Below are 22,980 nucleotides of genomic sequence, written 5' to 3' on the forward strand. Positions count from 1 at the left end.
GCAGGGAGGGACAGGCGGCCTGGGCAGCCTGATTCCATGTTGGCCCTCCCATTTGGGCTTGTCACATTTGTTCCGAGCTGATTGATTAACGAGCCTCTCCGGGAAGGCACAGAGCAAGGGGCCTGGGGTCCGGGCTGTGAATTAAACATGGGCCCCAGCTCCTCCCTGGTGCCGGCTGAGGATTTCAGGGATGCCTGCCCGAATGGAGCCCACCAGAGGAGGGGGTGTCAGCACAGGGTCTTTCCTTACAGAGATGGGGCACGAGCTCGTGAGCGCTCACACACCTCCATGTAAAACCTCTGGCATAATTTGTGGCAGCGTTGCCAAGAGTCTGCGTGTTTCTCCTGGTAGCTAATCAATGTGTGTATTTGTAATTCTGTGAGGGCTGCGTGGACATCATGTATGTGAATGCACATCTGAACACCTGTCAGAGTGTGTGTGTGTGTGTGTGTGTGTGTGTGTGTGTGTGTAGACAGGAAAGGACCTGGTGAGCAAATGAGAGGTGGGTGCCGGGAATACAGTGTGGAAGGAGAAATAGACCAGAATCACCCTCTGCAGCTGTTCTTGGGGTTGTCCTGGGACCAGGCCCGACTGAATCCGAATCCGGTTAGAGCTGAGCACACCCCCTGGAGAGTGGGCTCCCCTTTGCCAGGGTGCATTACTCTCAGTGGGACCCGACACGGGGCAGTGGCCGTCCCCCACCCCACCTCCACCTCATGGCTGGCTCCGCCCACAGGGGACCACCATGTCGTCCAGCTGCAGCTCAAGTCGAAGGAGACAGGCATGACCTTTGCCAGCACCAGCTTTGTCTTCTACAACTGCAGCGTCCACAATTCGTAAGTGCCTCTCCAGCCTCACTCAGCTCCCTGTATCTGGGGTCAAAGTTCATCCAAAGATAGAAGACCCCGCCACTTTTCCCAAGGGCTTACCATCTAGAGGCCCTGTAAGGCGACCTCCTTCACCCCCAGAAGGACAGAGACTCCCTCCTCTGGCACCCACAGGGTTAATGGGAAGAGGCTAGAATGGGCAGAGTGATAACCTGTGGGCTGGGGAACTCCAAGTCCCTAGCCCTTACATCTTCTCTGGCATAAGTCTGCTAACGTGACTCACTTTCCACCATCTGTTGAGGAGGGGGGTGCTTATGACCTGAAGAACAGAGCGGCCAGCACCCCAGGTGAGAAGAGGGGTCTGGGGAGGGAGGGAAGGCCCCACGTGTGTCCAGGCAGTGGTCCATCAAGTCACCTGAACGAACGCTCAGCTCTGCACAGTCCCCTGCAGGCTGGGTCGGGACTCAGGCTGGCGAAGGTCAGAGGCGGGCTTCGGCCTGGGGTGGGGTTCTAGCTCTGGCTCCGGCTCCAACTCCGGCTCTGTTTGACTGAAGCCTCCACTTCCCAGGGAAAGCCACGGACGACGGAGGCTTGGGCTCTGGAGTCAGACCAGCTAGGAAAAGTAACCCTTCTGTGCCCCAGTATCCTCTGTAAATGAGGAAATAGTAGCCCTCCTCCTGGGGCGTCCCCCAAATATGTAACAGCTGACATGGCAAGGGCACGGTCCCATCGGCTGGGACATCGCTGGTTGCTGCCCCTGCTTATCAGCCCTGCTCAGCCCACAGGATGGCTGCGAGGGCTAGAAGAGCGCTTACAAGGAGAGCGGTTAGAGCCATGTCTGGCCGACTGTTTAGGCACTGTACATTTTACTGTTACTATATTCTTATTTCCTCTCCAAAATGATGGGCCTGGATAATATTGAGAAGGTACAAACCTGTTTTTCACCATAGAAACCTTTCTTCAACCAAAATTAGGTGTGAAAGCCCAATATACAAAATAGATGGAAGCAGGAGATGGTTGAGGGTCGAGAGGACCTGGAACCCCTCTGTCTAGGAAGCCCACACATCTCACACAGTCTCCAAAGAAGCTTCACGGAACCCCCAGGGTTCCATAGAGCACAGTTTGAAAGCCATAGAACCTGATCTCAAAAAGCTTTGCTTGCTTTAATATAATGTTCTGTTTTCTTCTCCATATAGGACAAGCTAGTTAACATAACCATAGATATTTGGGGCTCTAGGCTGGTGGGCTCTGTCTGGTTATGACAGCTGTGAGTCCAGAGCTTGGCTCTCTTTGGCACCCCAAGTAAGAGGTAGCCAGTCCTCCCAGCCAAATTGCTTCGACACTGGAATTCTCTTCCTGCTTCTTCCCACAGAGCTTGCCATGTCTTTACCACGTGGTGACCTAATCCCTCACTCCCCTTTTGCCCCTCTAAGAAAGTAGAATAGGTAGATGAAAGCATGTTTGAAGTTTCCATTCAGTCCATAAAATGATTTTAAGCATCCTATATGCAAGACAGTGTGTTACTCATTAGACAAGGAGGATCAAAAGTTAATAAGATGCAAAGACTCCATCTCTACTCCCCAAGAATCATGACCTAGTGGACCAATGGATGAACAGGACAATGAATAAGTAAAATATGATACAACAAGACCAGTCCTGTTCCAGAGACAGAAACAAAAGGATGAATAGCATGAGGGCCCCAATGAGACCAACTCTCCGTTGGTCAAAGAAGGAAGAGGAGATGATGAGGTAGAGGAAATGGTACTCCAGGTAGAAGGACAGCATGGGGAGAGCATGGCCTGTTCTTGGCTGAAGCACCAGACACATGTGGGGACAGTGGATCTAGACACCACAGAGGCCTTGGCCTGCCTGGCAAGGCATTTGGGTTCGACCCTTTGGAGGAAGGGAACCATGTTGGGTTTTAAACAGGAAGTAGCTTTTATAAAGTTGTCTGTGTTTCCTGGGAATGGTGAGTAGAGGTAGGGTTGCCAGCTCTGCCCATCACACTGAGGGGGTAGCCTCAGGACCTTCCTCTGCAAAGGTGGGTCCTTGTCAGCAGAGACCCTGGAGTCAGTTTGAATTAAAAGTCAATTTCACTGTTGGTCCTAACTCTTATGGGTTCTCTAGATGAGCCCCTCTACTCCAGACCTCATTGTTTCCCAATTCAGCAAAAGAGGGCGCCATCCTAGAAACATGGAGGGTGGTTGATGAGGCTCTTGGGGGATCGGGCTCGTCAGCTACCTGAGTGAGGGCGGAGGCCAGAGACTCTTGGCTTCCTGAGGACTTGGAGAGAAAAGGGATGGATTTTTACAAGATCTACTCTTCCTGAGCGTTTGAAGGTGGTTTCTCCTACTATGAAAACATGTTTTGCTAGGCCCTAGAGTCTTAAGCTTTCTGCTTTTGGTCCATGCAGGTTCTATGACGTGTGCCTCTCCCTCCTCTGTGCCCAGGTGCCTGTCCTGCGTGGAGAGCCCATACCGCTGCCACTGGTGTAAATACCGGCATGTCTGCACCCACGACCCGAAGACTTGCTCCTTCCAGGAAGGCCGGGTGAGGCTGCCTGAGGTAGGTCCCGCAGCCAGAGCCGTGAGCGCTGCTTGCTGTGAGCGTGGGACACGCGGGTAGGTCTTCCCTTAAGAAGAGAAAACAAAGGCAAATCCCGCAGGACCACCCCCTTGCTCCTCAACCCCAACTCCTAAGGGACCACTTCACGAAAGCAGTAAACAAGCAAAGCTCTGAGCTCTGGGTCAGTCTTGGGGGTTCAGTTACCAGACAGAGGTGCATTCCAGGTCACTCCATCCAGCAGGACCCTCTACACACCAGGTGATTTCCAGAACAATCCCAGAGAGGTGTGTGTGTGTGTGTGTGTGTGTGTGTGTGTGTGTCCTAGAAATGATTGTAAGTACACAGCAGGACTGTACAGACTGCTCCCTCAGAGCACTGGCCGCAGAGCAGAACTGAGATCAAAGAAGTCCAGTCGAGTAAAAGGGAGAGAAGGATAAGAATGGTCACTAACCATTCTTATGGATGGATGAGGTGGTCACTAACCTGAGGGTGGTTTTCAACGTGTGGTCCCCAAACCAGCAGCATCAGCGTCCTCATCGCCTGGGGCCTTGTCAGAGACGCAAAATCTCCCGCTCCATCCTTTCCACCAGCTGGATGACCCCTCGGGGCTGCGGTCGGCACTGTGCGATTCTGCTGCACAGACCAGTCTGCAAATCACTGACACAGAGTCAGGCTCCGTGGCCAAGACACTGTTTCTGTTCCCTCCTGATCTTTAGTCTTATCCTTGAAAACTCTTCATCACCGTAATAGAAATACTCTACGCCTATGTTGTTTCCTCTCTGAGATTGTAAGTTTGTGGGCAAAGACCTCAAGGATAATAGGTGTAAACACATTTTGGAAAAGTCTGCTGTTGTTCAAACATTATGGTGCTTGTGTGACTCCAACCATTGGGCCAGTAGTTCTGAAGAGTGGTTTAGAATGCTGTTGCTGAGAACAGGAAGATAGAGAGGTGATATACCTATATCTATATCTATATCTGTATCTATATCTATATCGTGTTGGTTAGACCCCACTGAATGCAAGGACAGGGCACTCTCTCGGCCAACGCTGGACTCAGGCTCCAACATCTCTCCTACCCCCAAGTCTTGGGTGTACCTTCCATCCCCCTTCACACAGCCACACAGGTGCCATGACCGTGTGGCAAAGCCATAGCTGTGAGAGCAGGGAACTGTCCGGGTGCAGAAAGCATAAGGGCTGTTTGGGGGACTGGACGGGGCATGGTGAGAACAGAGAGGCCCGCCCCCAGACTCCCACCCCACTAGGATCCCTAACTCAGGCCAAAGCCTTAATGGCAGGAGGGAAGCTGTCTTGTCTCTGAAAGGGAGGAGCGAAGGACACCTCCCCACCAGCATCTGCTGCGTTGAGCTCTCCTCACCCAGGAAAAATGACTGAAGTGTGTCTGGCGATGAGACATTTCCAGCCCCGGATCCCACTTTCCCAAGCTCTGGCGGCTGAGCAGGAGTTCTCGGGGTAGAGAAGAGGCAGAGCAATCCTTTGTAGAGGGGAAGGCAAGGAATGGTGAGGTTGTCAAGGGGAGAGAATGCTCCCAATTGGGTGCGGGGGACAAGAGGAGCAAAAAAGACAGAAAAAGCAGAAATTTGAAAGCCTCATTCAAGGTAATTAAATGATTAGGAGCCTTTGAAATCCACCAGATAGCTCAGTTGTCTCTGCTTTCCTTTTATTCTTGGGCCTCTCCACACAGGAAATCCCTGCTAGATACACCAGCCTGGAAAGCTGGAGAGAGCCTGAAAACCTCTTTCTTTCTGCTCCCATCAAGTCACTTGTAGGTTTCAGACCAGAACAAGAAGAGGCTGTGGAAGTCTCTAGACACAGGCCCTCTGCCTCTACGATGGAGTCTGTCTATGGCTGGGAACGGCTGCTCTGAATTTGTAATCCGAAAAAGAGACCCAGACCTAGATTATCCCTTCATAGGGAAAGGGAGAAAAGGGGTTATGTCTTGGCTTTAAGTAGGAATGTGAATCTAATTTTTATGTGTCAATTCTCTGCTTCTTTTTTTTTAACTGAGACAAAGTGGAGCTAAAGCTAATAGGACAGACAAGGGTCTGACAGCCAAGGGGCACATCTTGGCATGAAGACCCTGATAAAAGGCTGTACATTCTCAGGACTTCCCTGGTGGTCCAGCAGTTAAGACTTCGCGGCCCCACTACAGGGGGCCTGGGTTCAATCCCTGGTTGGGGAGCTGGATCCTGCATGCATGCCGCAACTAAGAGCCCACATGCGCAACTAAAAGAGCCCGCATGCCCCAACTAAGACCTGGTGCAGCCAAACAAATAAATAAATAAAATATTTTTTTAAAAAGAAATTTAAAAAAAGTCTATCCATTCTCCTCAATCCTGGGCCTTTGTCTTGGGGTGCAGGGTCAGAAGCAGAAGAAGGGCTGGTTGACCCACCCAACTAGGGGCTAAGAGCCCAGGAAGCACCTCTTCTTATGTTGTTCAGAAACCTACAAGTAACTTGATGGCAGTGGAGACAAAGAGGTTTCCAGGCTCTCTCCAGCTTTCCAGGCTGGTGTATCTGGCAGGGATTTCATGTGTGGAGAGGCCCGAGAATAAAATGAAAACAGAGACAATTGAGCTCTCTGGTGGATTTCAAAGGCCCCTAATCATTTAATTACCTTGAAGGAGGTTTTCAAATTTCTGCTTTTTCTGTCTTGTTTGCCCCTCTTGTCCCAACTTTCTTTCTTTTAAATATGTAAAATCAGCTGGCATCTGCTGCTCAGAAAGAGGAAAAAAACCTAGAAAAGAATAAAACAATAGCCCACCACGTTTCCCAGTGTAATTCAGGGATCTCCATAAAAGAATAATGTCTTCAAGTGCCCAGACTACAAGCCAGGCACAGCACCCATGTGTACCTGGTGGTGGCAGAGGTCACTGGGGAGTCACAGAACCCCAGAGGGTGTGGTGCCGGGGTCCCCAGAAGAGGAAGAAGCCTGGAGGAACGTGACGGTTGGAGGGATGTGAAGAAGGACAAACCCACCGCTGTGGCCCCCCCAACTCTTTCCATTTTACATGAGCCCTTTTACCGTGAGCCTGGCAAGCCATCACAGTGACAGGCTCCCAGGTATCTTGGAATCGCCATGCCTCCCTTATCACTTCACTGAATGGAATTAACTTTGACTTCTCTTTTTCTTGGATGCTTATTTATTCTAAGAGAAGGAAGTTTTAAGGCTGTGCTCCTTGTCCACAATTGGAGGCTGCATTCTACCCAGCTCAATAATGGACCATTTTGAATATAACACAGAGGAGAGGCCGAAGTCGACCACCTCATGATGGTTTTTGTAGCAGCGTCTTCCTGGAGATAAGGGGAAAAGAAGTAAATAAATATTTGTGGACTGTTGGCTGATTCCAGCCATTGCAGGTCAGCGGAAGAAGGTCATTGTCCTCAGAGCTTAAAAAAAAAGCCCCGGCTGCTAACAGAAATATAATGATCTTGTTTTAATGTCATTGTTTTGTTTTCTATATTTTTGTTTCTGGGACGAGCTGGTAACAGGAATAAGGGGTAACAAAGAAAATTACACATCTGAAAGGTGATTTTGTAGAAGCCCCAGGCACAAGTGTCCCCTCTCCATGCCAGGGGAAGAGCTTATTCGTGGCATGATACTCTGTAGCATTGTTACAGGTCACCTCTCATCCTACATTACCCACTTCTTGAACATTTCCCATACGCGGGGCATCGTGGGAGGTTTAAAGGTGTGCAAGAGATCTGTAGATCTGTATTTAGAGACGTGTAAAATGGGACCATTGGTCCACATGATTGCTAAAGTTCTGTAATTGTCAGTGGAAATAATCTGGAGAGCACCAAAGAGAAATCCACGCCCAAGAAGTGGTCTTACTGGGTGAGTGTCCAAGTGTGGCCTAGGTCTCCCAGTTCTGCCCAATAGGGGGGCTCACACAGCCTCAGGCCTGGAGCTCCCCTGGACTTCCAGACCCAGACTCACCCTGGGAATGAAGGGGAGACCCAGGCCCAGCGATTCTTCTGGAGGTCCCTAGGTTTTCATTTGCTTTCAACCTTTGAGCATGGGGATGCAGACAGAGGCCTCTTGTTAGCCAAGAGGGAGGCTGCCAGGTGGCTCTTCAACTCCCCAGCAACATCCTGTATCCCTAGGAAGGCTTTCGTCCGGGCGTCTTCCAGTTTGAACACTGGCCTTGTTGACTATCACCAGGCATGTTGAATTACCTCTTTTTTTTCCCCTGAACAAAGAGTGCATTCAGGTGAAGTTATTGGTCTGGAACAGAGAACTGGTCAATCATTGTTGTTATTATATTAATGGCAAGTATTCTCGAGTAATTACAATTATTAGAAATAGAACGCCCAATAACATATGTTGTTTATAGTCACTATATTCCAGTTACAAGGAATGATTTTGTTTCAACTAATGATGGCATTGTGATAACAACCCTGGGTCCTTAGATCAGCTGCCAGATGCTGGGTACCAAAGAGAAGAGGGAGAGAAAGGCGAGGGAAAGCTGAAGTGGGACCACAGAGTCTTCAGTCCTGTTCTCCCAGTATCAGCCGAGACTCCTTGCTTCCCACTGGAATGGCCTTTCACCGGGGCAGCCGTGAACAGGCCCACGCTCTCACCTCCACCAGGCGGGAGGGACCACTGGTCTCTAAGTGGCTTTGGAATCCCCAGGCTCCTCTGCTGGGTGACCTGAGCCCCCCCCATCAGGCCCACACACTTAATAACAGTGATCCCTGGGGAACGAAGGCAAACTCCCATGGAAAAGCAAATCCACTGACAAGAATTTATCCTCGATGGATTATTTTGCTGTTACTTCTCATCTAAACTGAAAAGCAAAGTGAGCTGCGGCTGAAGCTGCATTCTCTGGGCTCCAGGCTGAATGGGCTTTGCGAGGAAGCCGAGGCACATCTGGCACATTAAATACAGACTCAGAGAGGAAGTTCCTGCAGCCCCTCTCTTCTTGAAGTTCAACCAGAGTGTTTACTCCAGAGAACAATTGTAAGATCAGAAGAGGAAAAATGAATTCTATTTGATTTCCAAAGCTGTGCTTGAAAGTTTCTCCCCAAATCCCCTACCACCCCGATACCGCTGAGTTGAATCTGTGGCCAGGACAGGTATCGGGAAATCTGCTGATCCCAAGGTCAGTCCTCCCTGGGACTCAAGCGCTGGCAAAGCAGGGAAACTCCGGGCCCCGGGACAGCTGCTGAAATAAGCCCCATGCCCAGAGACAGGGCAGGCCAAGGGCATTTATCCCCAACTGGACTTGAAGGAGATCAGGCCAGCCCACCTTGTCAGCGATTCAGCTCCCCTTCTTACGGTCCTCTGGGATCCAACCCGAGGGAACAAAAGCACCCTTGCCATGCCCTTCACCCTCCTTTGAGAAAACAAAGCCAAACCCCTGTGCGCCACTCCCACTGCAGGTATTCCATTACTGGGTTGCCATTTCTCTACTCAACTGCACTTTCCATCAATCTCATCTGCCCTTCCCCCACTTAAGATTATGGGTATTTCCTTTTCGTATTATTACTTTGCTCTCTCCATAAACCAGCCCATCGTAGATCACGTTAATGGCATAAACTTGGGGAACAGCAAAGAAAATATATGGTGCATTGCATTTTTGTACTGGGCACCATGGGTCTGAGAAGGTGAGTGTAAATTTTGGGGGTTGGTTGCGGCTAGGGCTGACTTGTCTTTGGAATTGATGGGGGCTGAGGTGACATGGGGGGAGGGGTGACCTGCAATTTACTTATTCCTTAGCTGCCCCTCTGTGCTGCCCCTACCCGGTTCCCCCCGCCCCAGAGCTTCACATCCCCCCAACCTTGCGGTAACAACTGAGAGAATTAGAGTCCTCATCTTGTAAACACACTAGGGACTGTAAATCCACAGCCCACCACCCCCTCCCGAGGATGCACCAGCCCTGAAGGCAGCTTTTCCTCTCCCAGCTGGGCAGCATTCTTTATGTCGTGTTCAGTTATTTAAATATGCAATGAAACCTCTGTATAAAGCAGCCACCGACATGCTGGACGTGGTAGATGGAAAGGCATCTTTTTTGCTCTCATATGTTGATACTCTCCCTGCAATTAGCGGTGCTGTCTTTACTTCTGTGTGCATTTCAGCGGAAACCAAAATATGCACAGGGCTAGACGATGGACCTGGAGCCCGCTGGAGCCACTTCCTGAAAGCCAAGACATTTAAAGATCTTGTTGCACCTCAAGCCACCCTTCTCCCCAACCTCAGCCCATTCTCAGGACTGCAGAACATAGCCACGGGCAAAACAGACTCCAAGCGAATCTGGTTCTTATTGTATGCATTTGTCTCCAAATAATTTTGCTAAATGCAGGTGTTTTCTACCCTCCAAGAGCTGGCCCTTTCAAATGATTGTTCAGAGAAATATCTTCCTTGCAAAGAGAAAGGCAGTATGTTTCTAAGGAATTCTGTTAAGGGGGCTAGATCATCATCTGGGGACAAAAGTCAGTAAGATGATGGTGAGAGTGTTTTGCTCATGGTCACTGTGGGAACTGAGATAACTGGTGTGCTTAATTTCTTTCTCATGGATGTGGTGGTGATCATATGTGTTGTGCTATGAAACAAGATAGCACGTGGCAAAATATGTGTAAGGTGATGGAGGTGGTGGGATGTGCACTGCTTTGAAACCTTGTACCCCTTGCACCGTGTTAATTGTGTTAGCTAGAATAACAGTATCACGTACTACCTATCAGAGCAATACCCACCTGTATGACTATGCCAGGTCATAATATACCAGTTATTAAAATACTTCCCTCCTGGTAGGTAAATGGCTCTTTCAGGAGACCAGCCTACCCTGCAAGACCCCCACCTCCTCCAGCATGCAGTGGTCGATATTTTGAATACCACGCTTTGAGCTAGTTTAGCAGGCATTGTTTACCCCCATTTTAAAGATGGGAAAACTGAGCCTCAGAAAGGTTATATGAGGATGTGTCCCAGGTCATCTACTGGGTTAATATTAGAATTGGGACCATAAAATTCGTGGAATCCAAACCAGCCTCTTCATTTTATGGATGAGGAGACTCAGAGGGTTTGGGGATGTGCCCAAGGCCACGTGGCTGGCTGGCAAAGGTCCTGTCTCAGAGCACGCGGAACCTTCCAGAAGAGGGGACTGCCATTAGATGAGCAGTGAACAGAACTGGGACCTCCCTAGCCATTCCTGTTGGGTTGGGGCACTCAGAGCTGTTGAAATTGTTGGGCTCTGAAGCTTCCAAGGGGTGGATAGGCTAGACCATGAGAATTGATGGGTGTTCATGGAAAAGCACACAGAGGCGGGGGCAGGGGAGACGGATCTCTGAGAAATGAGGTAGGAAAAGGGAGTAGCTGAGGGACCAGGTGCAGCCTGAGCCAAGGGGGAAGGACGAGGAAAGAATAAATGTTTTTTGAGCACTTGCTCCCTCTGTGCCAGACGCGTTATACATGGTAGTTCATGGACTCCCCCCAAATGACCCTGTAGAGGATGAGTTTTTAATCCCTGTTCGTAGTGAAGCCGAGTAATGTTTAGAGTCCTTTCAAGACTCAAATTAGCAGGAGGAAGATGGACTTGCACTTATACGTATGGGATTCCCAAACCAGGTTCTTTCTAGTTAAGAAAGCGCAAAGGTGAGGACCGCGGCCGAAGCGCTGGGAAACAGGGCCTCAGAGTCATGGAGAAACGTGGAAGTCACTCTGAAATTTCCTGCGAGCATCAGACTCAGAGGTGGCTTTGTACCTGGGATCTCAGCGTGAGGCTGGGCAGGGTCTGGAGAGATGGGGTGAGAGGAGGGGGCAGCACGGTGGCAATGGTCCCTTTATGCCTTGTTGTCTAGGGGAAAATTGCCATTTTACATTTCAATTAGGAGGGACACTGGGGTCAGTCAACAGCACCACCAGCGGAAAATGGGCCCAGCCCAGCCCTGGGCCTCTTCAATTTTTATTAATGAACTTAGTCTCAGAGTGGCCAACCTTTTAATATGCAAACTAGGCCGTTATGGGGCCACTGGCAATCAGGACTCACTAGAGAACTCATAACAAGCCTCAGTGAGAATCTTACAGGGGAAGAGAGAGAGGCTTAGCTTCCATCCTGGACCAGAATCGGTCCAGCCCCCAGGCGAAGTTCCAGCTCACCACAGGAGGGTTTCGAAGCCCCCTGGCCCCCAGCTCCTCTCTGGGAAATCCTGGCCCACCATCCCATCCTAAGGTGGTCCTACTGCCAGTAGGAACTTGCCTCTTTCATTAAGAGGAGGAAAGATGGCGGGTTGGCATGGGAGTTCTTCAGCTGCCAGCACATCTGTTGACACTGAACCAATATTTTTCCTCTCCCTGGCTTGATTTCTCCTTTGCAAAGTAGAAGGGATCCTTGGGTTGGTTCAGAGGACTCTCAGATTCAGACACCCTCAGTGTAGCATTCGTGAGCTGCCGTATTTTCCCGTGGGACTTCGGGATGAGAGACCCCAGCTCTTCTGCTCTTACTCGCAATGCAACCCTGGACACAGCTCGTAGCAGGAGGCAAGGTCAGGCTGTGCGTGCTTTAGGAGAGGGACAGCTGCCAGGTCCTCGGGTGGAGGGAAGAGCGGGGTCAGGACTGGCCCGGCCCCTCTGGCTCACAGCTCCCCGCTTGTCATCCGTCTTCTCTTCTGAGTCCCCAACATCACACACCTCCCGCTCTAGCCCGAGCTTTGTCCTTTTCACAAAATCGCTCTTGTCTTGTACGTGTCCCGAGTTCTCATCTTGCTGGAGCAGGGGGATGAGATGGCAGCAGAGGCAAGGGCACAGGATGGAACTATAAGCTTCTCGCTCCACGTGGGACCTCAAGGTCCCTGGAGACCCACACGATCTAGAGCCTCAAGGCCACAGGCAGGGTTCAGGCCGTGTCCTCTGTCCCTTCCCCCTCCTGCTGGCCTGCCTCCCTGCTGCTCTTCTTGTTTTATTTATTTTAAACTGCGTCAAAATACACATATCATAAAATGTACTATCTTAGCCAGTTTGACGTGTACAGTTGAGTGGCAATAAGTATATACATTCACGTTGTTGTACAGCCATAACCACCATCCATCTCCAAAACTCTATTCATCTTTCCCAGCTGAAACTCTGCACCCATTAAACACTAATTCCCCCTTCTCTCGTGCTCCAGAAACCACTCTTCTACCTTCTGTCTCTATGAATGTGACTACCCTGGGTACCTCATATGAGTGGAATCGTGTGGTGTTTGTCCTATAGTGACTGGCGTATTTCACTCAGCATGATGTTTTCAAGATTCACCCATGACTTAGCGTGTGTTTAAATTCTCTTCCTGTTTAAGGCTGAATCATATTCCGTTGCATGTATATATCACATTTTGCTTATCCATTCATCTGTGATGGCACCTCCGTTGCTTCCACCTTTTGGCTGTTGTGAGTACCGCCGCCCTGAGCATGGGTGACAGGTATCTCTTCGAGACCCCGCTTTCAGTTCTTTTGGATGCAAACTCAGAAGTGGAATTGCTGGGTCTGTTGCTCTAGCCGTTCTTAAAGATAAAGGCATGGATAGCCTGGAGGAGAGGAGGGCATTCATTTAATGGGCCTGGGGTGCTTCCCTAAAGCAAGGCTACAGGGTAATCGGGAAGAACAGAGGTGAGACCACCCAAATCATGGACTCAGGACTGGTTAGAGCTGAATGGGTCCTTGGATGCCACCCAACTGACAGATGAGGCAGCTGAGTCTCAAAGTGGGGATTGATGCGTGATGAGCTCAGGGTTCCACAGCTCGTCAGAAGCTCAGCGGCCCTAGAGCTCTTCTCCCTCAAGCTTTCAGTGACGGAGGGGCTCATGTTTGTTTTCAGACCCGGGCGGGGGGGTGGGGACAGCCGCTGGTGCCTGATTGCCTGGGGCCCCTCCCATCTGCCCTTCCCCTGGCGTCCTTTCTGCCTTGCTTTGCTGGGGAAGAGGGCTGAGGTCAGGGGGGCCCCTGAGAGCCAGCAGTGAGCCCACGGGGCAGCGTCCTCACGAAGGATGTGTGAGCCATGCTTTTGTCCGTCGAACTGCCCAGAAGCCGTCTGTCTGGTGGGCATGCCCCAAACAGTGCCACAGGGGGAGGAATCTGGGGCTGGTGGGACCTGCCTGGCCCGGGGCCTCACTCCTGCCCAGGCCAAGGCTCTCTTCCACGCAGCTCCTGCGAGTCCAGCCACACACCGGCTCCCACCTCCCAGCAGGGCAGAGCACCGTGCTCCTTATTTGACCCCGTTCTCCCCCCAGCCCTCCCTGGACAGAGCTGATTGCCCCAGCGAAAAGGGGCCCAGTGATCATTTCCTCCATGCCCGAATGTGTTCAGGGGCCCCCCTTGGCTCGGGGGTGAACAGCTGGAGGGGACTCAAGAGTATATCTGCTCTGTGGGGCATGTTCCTGGGGTCCAGCCATCCCCAGAGCTCAGTCAGAAGCTTCTGGATTTCAAAGATCTCTGGGGCTCATTTCAGAACATTCCCAAATGCCTTATGGAAGGTCCTCCCACCCCCTCCAGACTCACATTCCAGAGCCTCGGCCCAGGGCTTTGTGTCACTACGTAGCTGCTCGCTTGGGCACCTCTGTCCCAGCTCTTGGCAGCCTGGAACTGAGGCAAAGGAGTCTTCAGCCCAAAGTGGGACAGGACGCCCAGCCAGCAGGGTCAGTCTGCTAGGGGAGGAGGGTGCTGAGAGGGGACCACCGGGAGTCTGGACCAGAGGGTCTGGAGCGCATTGAAAAAGAAGCTGAAGAGGCAGGGGACGAGCTCTGAGAGGAGGGGCCTCGAGGTGGTGATGCCGGGACCCGGGTTGCTCAGTCTCCCTGCCTCCTCCACGGTGGTCGGGGGTGGGCAGCAGCGCCGAGGGCCGTGCGTGGGGAGTCCTGGGGAGGGTGGAGTCTGAGAACATCTGGGTGACACCAGGGGCTCCCGCACCTTCGGCTTCCCGCTGCCCAACCTGAGCCTCACTGTCTGTCCCCAGGACTGCCCGCAGCTGCTGCGAGCGGACAAGATCCTGGTGCCCGTGGAGGTGATCAAGCCCATCACTCTCAAGGCCAAGAACCTCCCCCAGCCGCAGTCGGGGCAGCGCGGGTACGAGTGCATCCTCAGCATCCAGGGCAGTGAGCAGAGGGTGCCCGCCCTGCGCTTCAACAGCTCCAGCGTGCAGTGCCAGAACACCTCTGTGAGTGCCCGCCCCGTGTCCCCACCCGCCGGGGCGCTCTCCTAGGGTCAGATCAGCTCCGCTCGGCAGGACTGCCCCAAACACCCACAGAACCGCTCAGCTCCCCCCGACAACTGCTTCCTCTAACCCTGCCAGCCCAGCCAAGTCCGCCAAGTGTCTGCCTGTAGGTGTGGCCCTGTCGTGGTGACCCAACGGGGGCTGCGGTGCAAGGGGCTCTGGGGCCCGCCTTGGGGCTGCTGAGCGCTCTTTGTGGGCAGATGTATTTACAGGGCGTGCCCGTCCTCCTTCCTGAGGGCAGCTCTGGAGACCCTGGGTCCTGACTTCCTACCAGGGCTGACCTGGGGGCCTCATCTGAGCCCACAAAGGCGCACCTCGGCCTGTACAGCCACACAGAGGCTGTTTCCCAGCACACGAGGCTTCTGAGACAGACCAGCACCTGCAAAAGGAGCTTTGGAACAAGAAGGAGCTCCCCGGGGCTGTGCTGTGTAGATCCACACAAACCCTGCCCAGTATTTAGAAATCCAGGTTGGGTCCATGCTGGACCCACAATGGGTCAGCAGCCCCCTGCTGCCAACGGCCTTCGGCTGATCCCTGGTCACCACTCAGTGTGCCCTAACAGTGCCCCACCTGCCTGCCAGCTCCCCTGCTGGCCCTGTGGCCTTTCCAGCCCCGGCTCTGCTCTCCCTCGTTCTCTCTTTCTGGGCTATTTCTGTGCACCCAGATGCTCAGAGACTAACAGACTTAAAGACTCGTAACATTTTCAAGCTATGGGAAACCCACATTCTCCTTCACTGTACAGAGGAGAAACTGGAGGCCCAGAAGTAGGGGCAGGATTGGGTTTGTGGGGCTGAGAGTTATATAATTCGGGGGACCTTCTTTAAGAATGAAATACATCAATACAAATGATATATGCAGGCAGGCCTCAGGAAGGGCCATGTGGGTGAGTGCAGGGCCCTGAAGCTGACCCTGAGTCTCCGTTGACTTCCAGGGTAACCCGCCCTTGCCCAGAGGGTAAGTGACATGCTCAAGGTCACACAGTTCGTGAGTGGCAGGGTCAGGCCTGGGTCTGGGGTCTCCTCCTATACCACACTGCCTGCCGTTCACCCCTGTCATTGCTTCTGGGTACGTATAGGCGGTGACTGTATTTGGAGCTGTGATGTGGGATCAGGAGAGTCCCGGACAAAGCTCTTCCTGGGAACACCCCACTCTTCCTGCAGGAAGCAATCTAGGGGTAAATGGAGCTCAGAGAGGCCCACGTGCTGGCCCAGGGTTGCTCAGCATTACAAGAACTGAGCTGGTGGCTGACCTCCCAACCTCTGAAACCCCAGATGTGTCCCCACCCCTCCCATGTCCACATCTCCCCCCTCCACTGGCGGCCAGGCTGTGTTGCAGATTTCTGCAGCACCCCACATTAAACCTGCAAGCAAAAGGGATATTAAACACCTCCTGCTTCCTCGTGAATCCTGAGACCAAGCAAACCAGCCCCAAGAGTCTGGCTCAAATGATTCTCCCCCAAATAAGGTAGTCCCGCGGGAAGAGTAAGTGTGAGTCCCACATCTGACTCAGCAGAAGGCTTGTAGGGATTTCAGGCCTCGGGAAAAACAGCCTCGTTTCCTCAGAGAAGCTGCCCCAGGGATCCAGGCCTCAGAGGTGTCAGGAGGGAGGACAGAGTCTGCGGCTTCTGAGTTCCCCCAAGAGAGCGGTGGGGACATCATGGGCCCTGTGCCTCGGCTGACTGTGTTGAATAGAGGAAGGTACCCCAGGTAACAACTGAGCAGGTGAGGACCAGGTCTCCTCCTCTGTGGTGCCCCCTTGGGGAGCCTAGTGCTGGCACCCTGGTCGGCACTAGTGGGACAGGGAAAGGCACTGCTGACTCCCAGCATGGGCGTCTGCTGGTCTGATGTTGAATTCTCAGGATCTAAGAAATCACAGGTCACACAGCTCCTTGTGTGGGAATTTCACATCCTGGAGCCTGATGTCCCAGGGCATGATGGTCAAATCTGCTTCTGGTCCCTGGAGGCCCCAGGCCCTGGACAAGGGTCCACGGGGTCCTGCCCAATCAGTCAACCTCCAGGGTACATGGGCTTGGGTACCTCCAGATCTGCTTCCAGGAGATTAGAGACACCAAAACCATGGTGGAAACATGACATTGGGGCTAGAAACCTGGAGCCCAAGGCTCTGACTGCCAAGGAGAGGACGTGACTTCTAAGCTCCCTGCCTGCACCCTGCTCTCCGCTGAGGAGTGGAGGGGGGCTTACACTGAACTCTGGCCCCCTGGACTTGGGGATCCCCCAGAGGCCCCCCCACCCTCATGGACAGTTCTCAGTGTCTCCAGGGCCCTGCTTCCAAAGCAACTCAGCCAGCTCAGTCTACTCTGCCTGCCTGCATTTTTCACTTCAATACCCTAGTAAGAAAGGTGATGGGAATGTTTGTTTCTCTACCATTTTAAAGTCTTAGAAACTGAGGCAACAGGAGGTGTACCCCACAAAGAGTAGGTTCCAGGAGGGTCCCCTCTGCCTACCAGGACCTGCTGGAATCACACAGTTCAGGAGGGCTCAGCTCTGACCTCCCAAGAGCCTCTCTTTTCAGGGAGTCAGTGGGATCCCAGTTGAAATGCTGTTTGGACCAGGGTGCTGCTTGCTGTCAAGTGACTTCCTTAAAAAAATTTGGGGGTCATAATCAGGGGCAAGCCTTCCTTACCATAGTTATGGAAAACAACCAACGTACCATTAGGGCAGGAAGACCTGAGAGAATATTTACTTGATCCTGTGACTGCGCTGGGGGTGGGCGAGTCTCTAAAGCCCAGAGAGGGCAAGTGACCAGCCCCAGGTCACACAGCAAGTAAGTAGCAAATTCAGAACTTTAACCCAGTTTCATAACACACCCCTAATCAAAGGTTAGGCCAAAACCAGCAACTGAGCACTTTATAGCAGGGTCTGATCTGCCACAGAGAGGATCGTGGAAGAAGAGTTACTGTTGTTTCATTTCCTAAATGACCTTTCTGGAATGGGGGGAGGAGGAGAGAAGGATCCAACAGAGAAATCAACCCCGCCCCCGCCACCCTTGATTTTTGATGGCAGAGGCGGTCTCAGAGGAGAGCAGAGAAGGAAAAGAGAGACACAGGAGCATTCTGCATGGGGTGACACAGGGCTGGGTGGACAGGCAGGTCACTTCCAGCCCACTCTTTGGGGACAGGCCCTGGGCCAATCACTGTAGCCCTCGGGGACCTGTTGGCAGAGAACAGGGCAGCTCACAGGCAGCAGTTGGAGGAGGGTTAGGAGCAACTGTGGGTATCGCAGCCTCCTGGGAGATGTCAAGTGCTGCTAATAATAGTGCCCAGTCTAGCCCCTCAGTCACTGGCAATCACGGGCGTCAGTGGGCCGCAGGGGGCAGCCGGCTGGCTGCAGTGCCGGCCATGACGCCCTAGGGCTCTACGCCCATCTTCCACCGACCCACGGTGGCCCCATGGTTTCTCGTGGTGCCCCAATTTACTGCGTGCAAAACAAGAACAGGGAGACCGATAGGGGGTAAATTTTCCCCTTTCCCGGTTTACTGGAACACAGCTGGAAATGGGTCTGCTGAGCCTCTGGGGTCCTGGAGATGGACACAGCATACACTGGTGTCTTACATTGGTGATAGAATGATAGAACTTTCCTGCAAAATATCTCAGACAAGGGAATGGTTGGAGGGAAGAACGTCCAAATTATACAGAGGTCTTCTCTTTGCTCTAGAAGGTAGGGAAACTGAGGTTCACTCTTTCCCCAGGTGATGAGCAACGTCGTCCAAGAACTGGGCCACGATGAGCCAGACCTTGACTGAGACACTTAACCTCCTGGCCCATAGGAGCCTGAAACACTGTTCCCCCAGCTCTGGGCTTTGTGCGGATTAACTGCCCACTGATCACAGAGAGCTATATAAATGCTAAGTGGAGCAGAGGTGGGGAGTGGTCGGGGGATGCGAGCCAGTGGTCCAGGGTCCCCCAGCAGTCCGCCCCTCCCCCTGCAGGATTCAGGTCAAGGGGGAGAGAGGGCATCTCCAGGAAGGAGCGTGACCTCCCTAGAGGCCAAGGGGTTGGTGGGCAACACCGGGGTTAATGATTTCTGTAATATTTTAGAATTGAGATCTCAGGAATGGGGAGGAGAAAGAGGAAGCAATGCCCAGCATATTTGATCCTTAAAGCCTTTTTTATTTCTCCTTCAAAAAGAAAATGCGTGCACACACCGCACATCCGAACACATAAGTGTTCTCATATGCAGCCATCTCCATATGTACCAAGTGTCTGGCGCAGAAACAATAAGTGCTGCTATTATTATTCCACATAAACATAAACACAGGGAACACAGGTATATTTTTGCACCGCATCCCCAAGTGTACACACATAGATTCAAATACACAATAATATTTGGGTGCTCATTCTCTGCAACAGGCACTGTGCCCAGAGCATCGGATGGTTATCTGGACCCTTCCAACAATCCCGTGAGGCACGCACTGCGTGTAATTCCCACTTTACACGTGGGGAGTCTGAGATTCGGATCCTCTGCCCACATTCACACAGCCGGTCACTGCGGAGCCCCTAAACGGCAGTCCACGTGTGTGCCCGTGTGTGCTCACATGCACACGCACATCTGAATGCATAGATCCTACGGATGTGCACAGACCTCTTCTCACTTCACGCATGCAAAAACATTCATGCACGCAGAAACTCCCACGCATACGTGGGCGGTGTGTCTTGCCTTGCTCTCTGGGGGATCTCAGGTTCTTCCTGAGAGGGGCCTGAAGGTTCTCTTGATCTTCGGCCAACACGCCCCTGGTCGCTGCCTGCTGCTTCCACTTTGGGTCCTGGACAGACCCAGGCCTGAGAGGCAGGAGCCTGGCTTCGATGCCGATTTAGGCACCACCAGCATCCCTCCTAGAGGTCGGAGCAGCCTGACACTGGCCCTTGCCACCTTTCCCCCACTGGGGCCTTGGAGGAAGGGGACGGGAAGGATGGGGGCAGTGGAGCTTGGCTAGAGGAGGAAGTGGGAAGGGTCGTCTGGAAAGGGTTCTCCCCCCGCACCCCCTACACACTTCCCCCTTGGCTGTCCTCTGTCTCCCTGCTGCTAGCAGATGGCAAGGAGCAGCGATTCTCTAACTTTAGCAGCACCAGACTCAGAGTACCTAATTGGAAATGCTCCCGTCTCCAGAGATTCCAATTCGGCAGGTCTGGGTGGGGCCCTGGAATCTGCATTTAGTAGACCTCATCCCCAGCCCCATCCCCATGACTCTGATGAAGGTGGTCCATAGACCACCATGAGAGGGGAAGAGGTTTTTTTTGAGAAAAACTCACGACGACTTGGAACGACCCACCCAGACGCAAAAAACTTAATCTCTGGGGAGTTGGCTACTGGGCTACGTGGCGAAAAGCTTATGAGTCCCCAGCTGAGGTATGGGATGATCAAAAAAAATTCTCCAGTGTTGTTTCTGCAGGGGTAGGGAGCTTTGCTTTATTCTATGGCTCAGCCCGGACCCTGGCCTTGGCCCAGGTGTCAAAGATCTTGAGGGCAATTATACGAGAGTGTGGATGGTGCAAGGCAAACCACCGCCATTGTGGGACAAATACCGCATGTGGCTCCCTGGCCGGGGCGTCATCACCAGGAAGTTAGTGAAAAATTCTGGTGTGCTAGGTTAGAGCCCGAAGAAGGCTGGACACACACCCTACTTATGTTTCTATAGGAGGACAGCGTCACAGCATGCTCATGATGGAGCACGTTCTGTCACTCAGGAATATAGGGCAATTTCCCAGGTTAAGATGACAACATCTCCTTTAGAAGCCCCTATGGATAAGCTACAGAGGCAGAGGCCCTGAGACCCTCCACAGCCGGGGCATTCCCGAGTTCCTGTGCTGCCCTCCCCTCCGTGAAGGAGGGAACATCAGCGGCCTGACACAACAGCCGCGAACATCCCCACGGCCCAGCCCCACCAAACTTAAACTCTGCATTAAAAGAGCCCACTGGCTCTGCAGACACAACTTCAGACCAAGTCTCCTGGACTGAACTCTTCCAACAAATTGCCCATCCTCAGCCCCTCCTCTGCAGAAAACCTGTCTCAGCTCTGCTCCTCCATCCCACCCGCTGTGGTGGGCAGAATCTAGTGGAATAATGAGAAAATCATCAGGTAGGGATTGGAAAAGCTGCCCAGGGCAGGTTCCAAGCTCCTGCTGCCTGCCCTCCTTCCCCGGGGATAGAGAACGCCTGCTGTCAGAAGGCAGATGGGGGCTGGCATCCTGGGGGCTGCCTGAGAGGTACCTCCCACTTCACCGCCTCCCCCCCTTAGCACCACAGTCCCATGGGATGGACCCAGCTGGGTGGAACATTAGAGGAGAGCTCGGCAGGGAAGCAGGGCCCAGAGGCCTAGAGGCAGCTCCCTGCCGCCCCACCACGGGCAGCCGTGGAGCTGGGGCCCCCGCTCTGCCTTAGAGCCTCCGGAGTCTTGACCCAGATTCCCAGGTTTGTGCCCTAGGGTGGCCTCAGGACTTCCCACCTCACCTCTGAGCTCTCACCCAGTCCTCTCCTCTGCTAACCCTCAGCCACTCATCCCCTGAAGGGTGCCACTCCTCCATTGCTTCCCCTTTGCAACCACTCTCCCTGCCTGCAAACTGATCAGGCTTGGCCAGGTCTCTGGTAAAGCACCCACCTCCCCTGAACATGTCCTAGAAATTAAAGCTCCCAAATCACATCGAGGACTGGCATGTTCCCCTGGGCAGCTAGGGCGGGGCAGGTTCCTCTCTCACTAACCTCCAGGGGAGAGCCCAGCTGGCAGGAACAGGCCTCCGCAGAAGGTGGCCAAGCCACTTGCGCAGATCTGCTCTGTGAACCCACATTCCAAATGGGTGTCCCCCCCAGGCCTGGCATCTCCCCGCCTTAGCTTCTTGACCCCCTGTTCTGGTCCCCTGAGATGTGCGTGCCCACCCTGCCCACCCGTGCTTATGTGTGCTCACACACACGTGCGTGCACAGTCTTGGCCTGCCTTTGACCCCGTGCACTCTTGCGGACACCAGGCCGAACATTGGGCCCTCCCTAGAAATCTCTGTGACCCAGCTTTCTCCTTTCTTTCCCGTCCTGGCTGCAGTATTCCTACGAAGGGATGGAGATCAACAACCTGCCGGTGAAGCTGACGGTCGTGTGGAACGGGCACTTCAACATTGATAACCCGGCTCAGAATAAAGGTGCGGAAGGAGGGCCCCAGGGAGGCAGGGGGAGGGAGGGGCAGCTCCCATTCGTGGGCAGTGCCATTCCGTCCCCCACCCAAGCCAAGCCCGCTCTCCACGCCTCTCCAGCACCCTCACTGCTCTGTGACTGCTCGGTGCAGGGGGGTGGCTCCTGGGAGTACAGTGGAGGGAGCAGAGCGGGCTGGAAGGAGGGCCCCAGAGACTGAGGGAGACTCCGCCTCCCAGCCGCGATCCTCTGCTCAGGCTTCCCCTGCATCTGAAGGGCGGGGGCGGGGGCGGACGGGGCGGACAAGGCTGCCTCACGTCCCATCATCCAGGCCGGCACTGCCCTCCTGCTTCGCACTCCCGGGCCCCTCCCAGCCCCCTGCCCCACCTCCAAGCCCCCCTTGCCCTTTGCCCACAGTTCACCTCTATAAGTGCGGCGCCATGCGTGAGAGCTGCGGGCTGTGCCTCAAGGCGGACCCGGACTTCGAATGCGGCTGGTGCCAGGGCCAGGGCCAGTGTACCCTCCGGCAGCACTGCCCCATCCACGAGAGCCACTGGCTGGAGCTGTCGGGCACCAACAGCAAGTGCACGAATCCCCGCATCACCGAGGTGAGCCGTGGGCCGCTGGGCCCGCTCTGGGCCGCTGAGCCCTGTCCTGCCACAGGCGGGGCCCTGGGAGCCATGGCTGGCGTGGTGTCCGTCACCCCCGTGACCACCAGGTGCCCCGCTGGCTGCGGGCATCCTCGTTTGCCTGCAAATCCGTAGCGGCTTTAGGCTTGGCTCAGGGGCCCTCCCCTCATCAAGGGAGGTCGAGAGCAGAGAGGGTTCGACTGCCCTATGGAGTCTCCATGTGAGCTGCGTCCAAAAGGACTCGTGGTCCTCGACACCCCCTCCTTGTCTCCAAGAGTCCTGGTGGCAAGGCCATGAAGCTCCATCAGCTGCAGCCTCATTAAGCAGTCAGCCTGTGAGTGAGGCTGCCTGGGGGTCAAGGGCGTGGAGCCCAGCCCCGGAGAGGTGGAGCAGGTCAAAGTGGAGAGGCCTCGGGACTCACACGAAGCCAGACCTAAGCTGTAAAATGGCAGAAACGGACCAGGAGCGCAGTTCGGGAGGACAGAGGGGACACGGGCTGTGGAACAAGGAACCGTGAGGGGCAGGGCAGGGCTAAAGATGCAAACAGTGGGATCACAGAGAACAGCGTTTGAATCCCAGCTCCATTTGCTAATCCCAAGTAATTGTTGGGTCCCCTGGGACTACTT

At 53.5% G+C, this 22,980-nt stretch overlaps 1 protein-coding gene across 7 annotated transcripts in view; it reads left to right on the plus strand.

The window, feature by feature from the left end:
* The window catches only part of PLXNA4 (plexin A4), a 622,708-nt gene that overhangs the window by 525,073 nt on the left and 74,655 nt on the right, over positions 1-22,980 (plus strand). For all 7 annotated transcript variants that reach the window (XM_059933356.1, XM_059933357.1, XM_059933360.1 and 4 more), the window contains 5 exons: positions 737-836; positions 3,278-3,392; positions 14,332-14,532; positions 21,640-21,736; positions 22,143-22,333. In XM_059933356.1, the coding sequence (XP_059789339.1) occupies positions 737-836; positions 3,278-3,392; positions 14,332-14,532; positions 21,640-21,736; positions 22,143-22,333 (704 nt within the window). The remainder of the gene's footprint in view (positions 1-736; positions 837-3,277; positions 3,393-14,331; positions 14,533-21,639; positions 21,737-22,142; positions 22,334-22,980) is intronic.

The sequence above is a fragment of the Balaenoptera ricei genome, chromosome 9 (genome assembly GCF_028023285.1).
Source record: "Balaenoptera ricei isolate mBalRic1 chromosome 9, mBalRic1.hap2, whole genome shotgun sequence".
Taxonomy (NCBI): domain Eukaryota; kingdom Metazoa; phylum Chordata; class Mammalia; order Artiodactyla; family Balaenopteridae; genus Balaenoptera; species Balaenoptera ricei.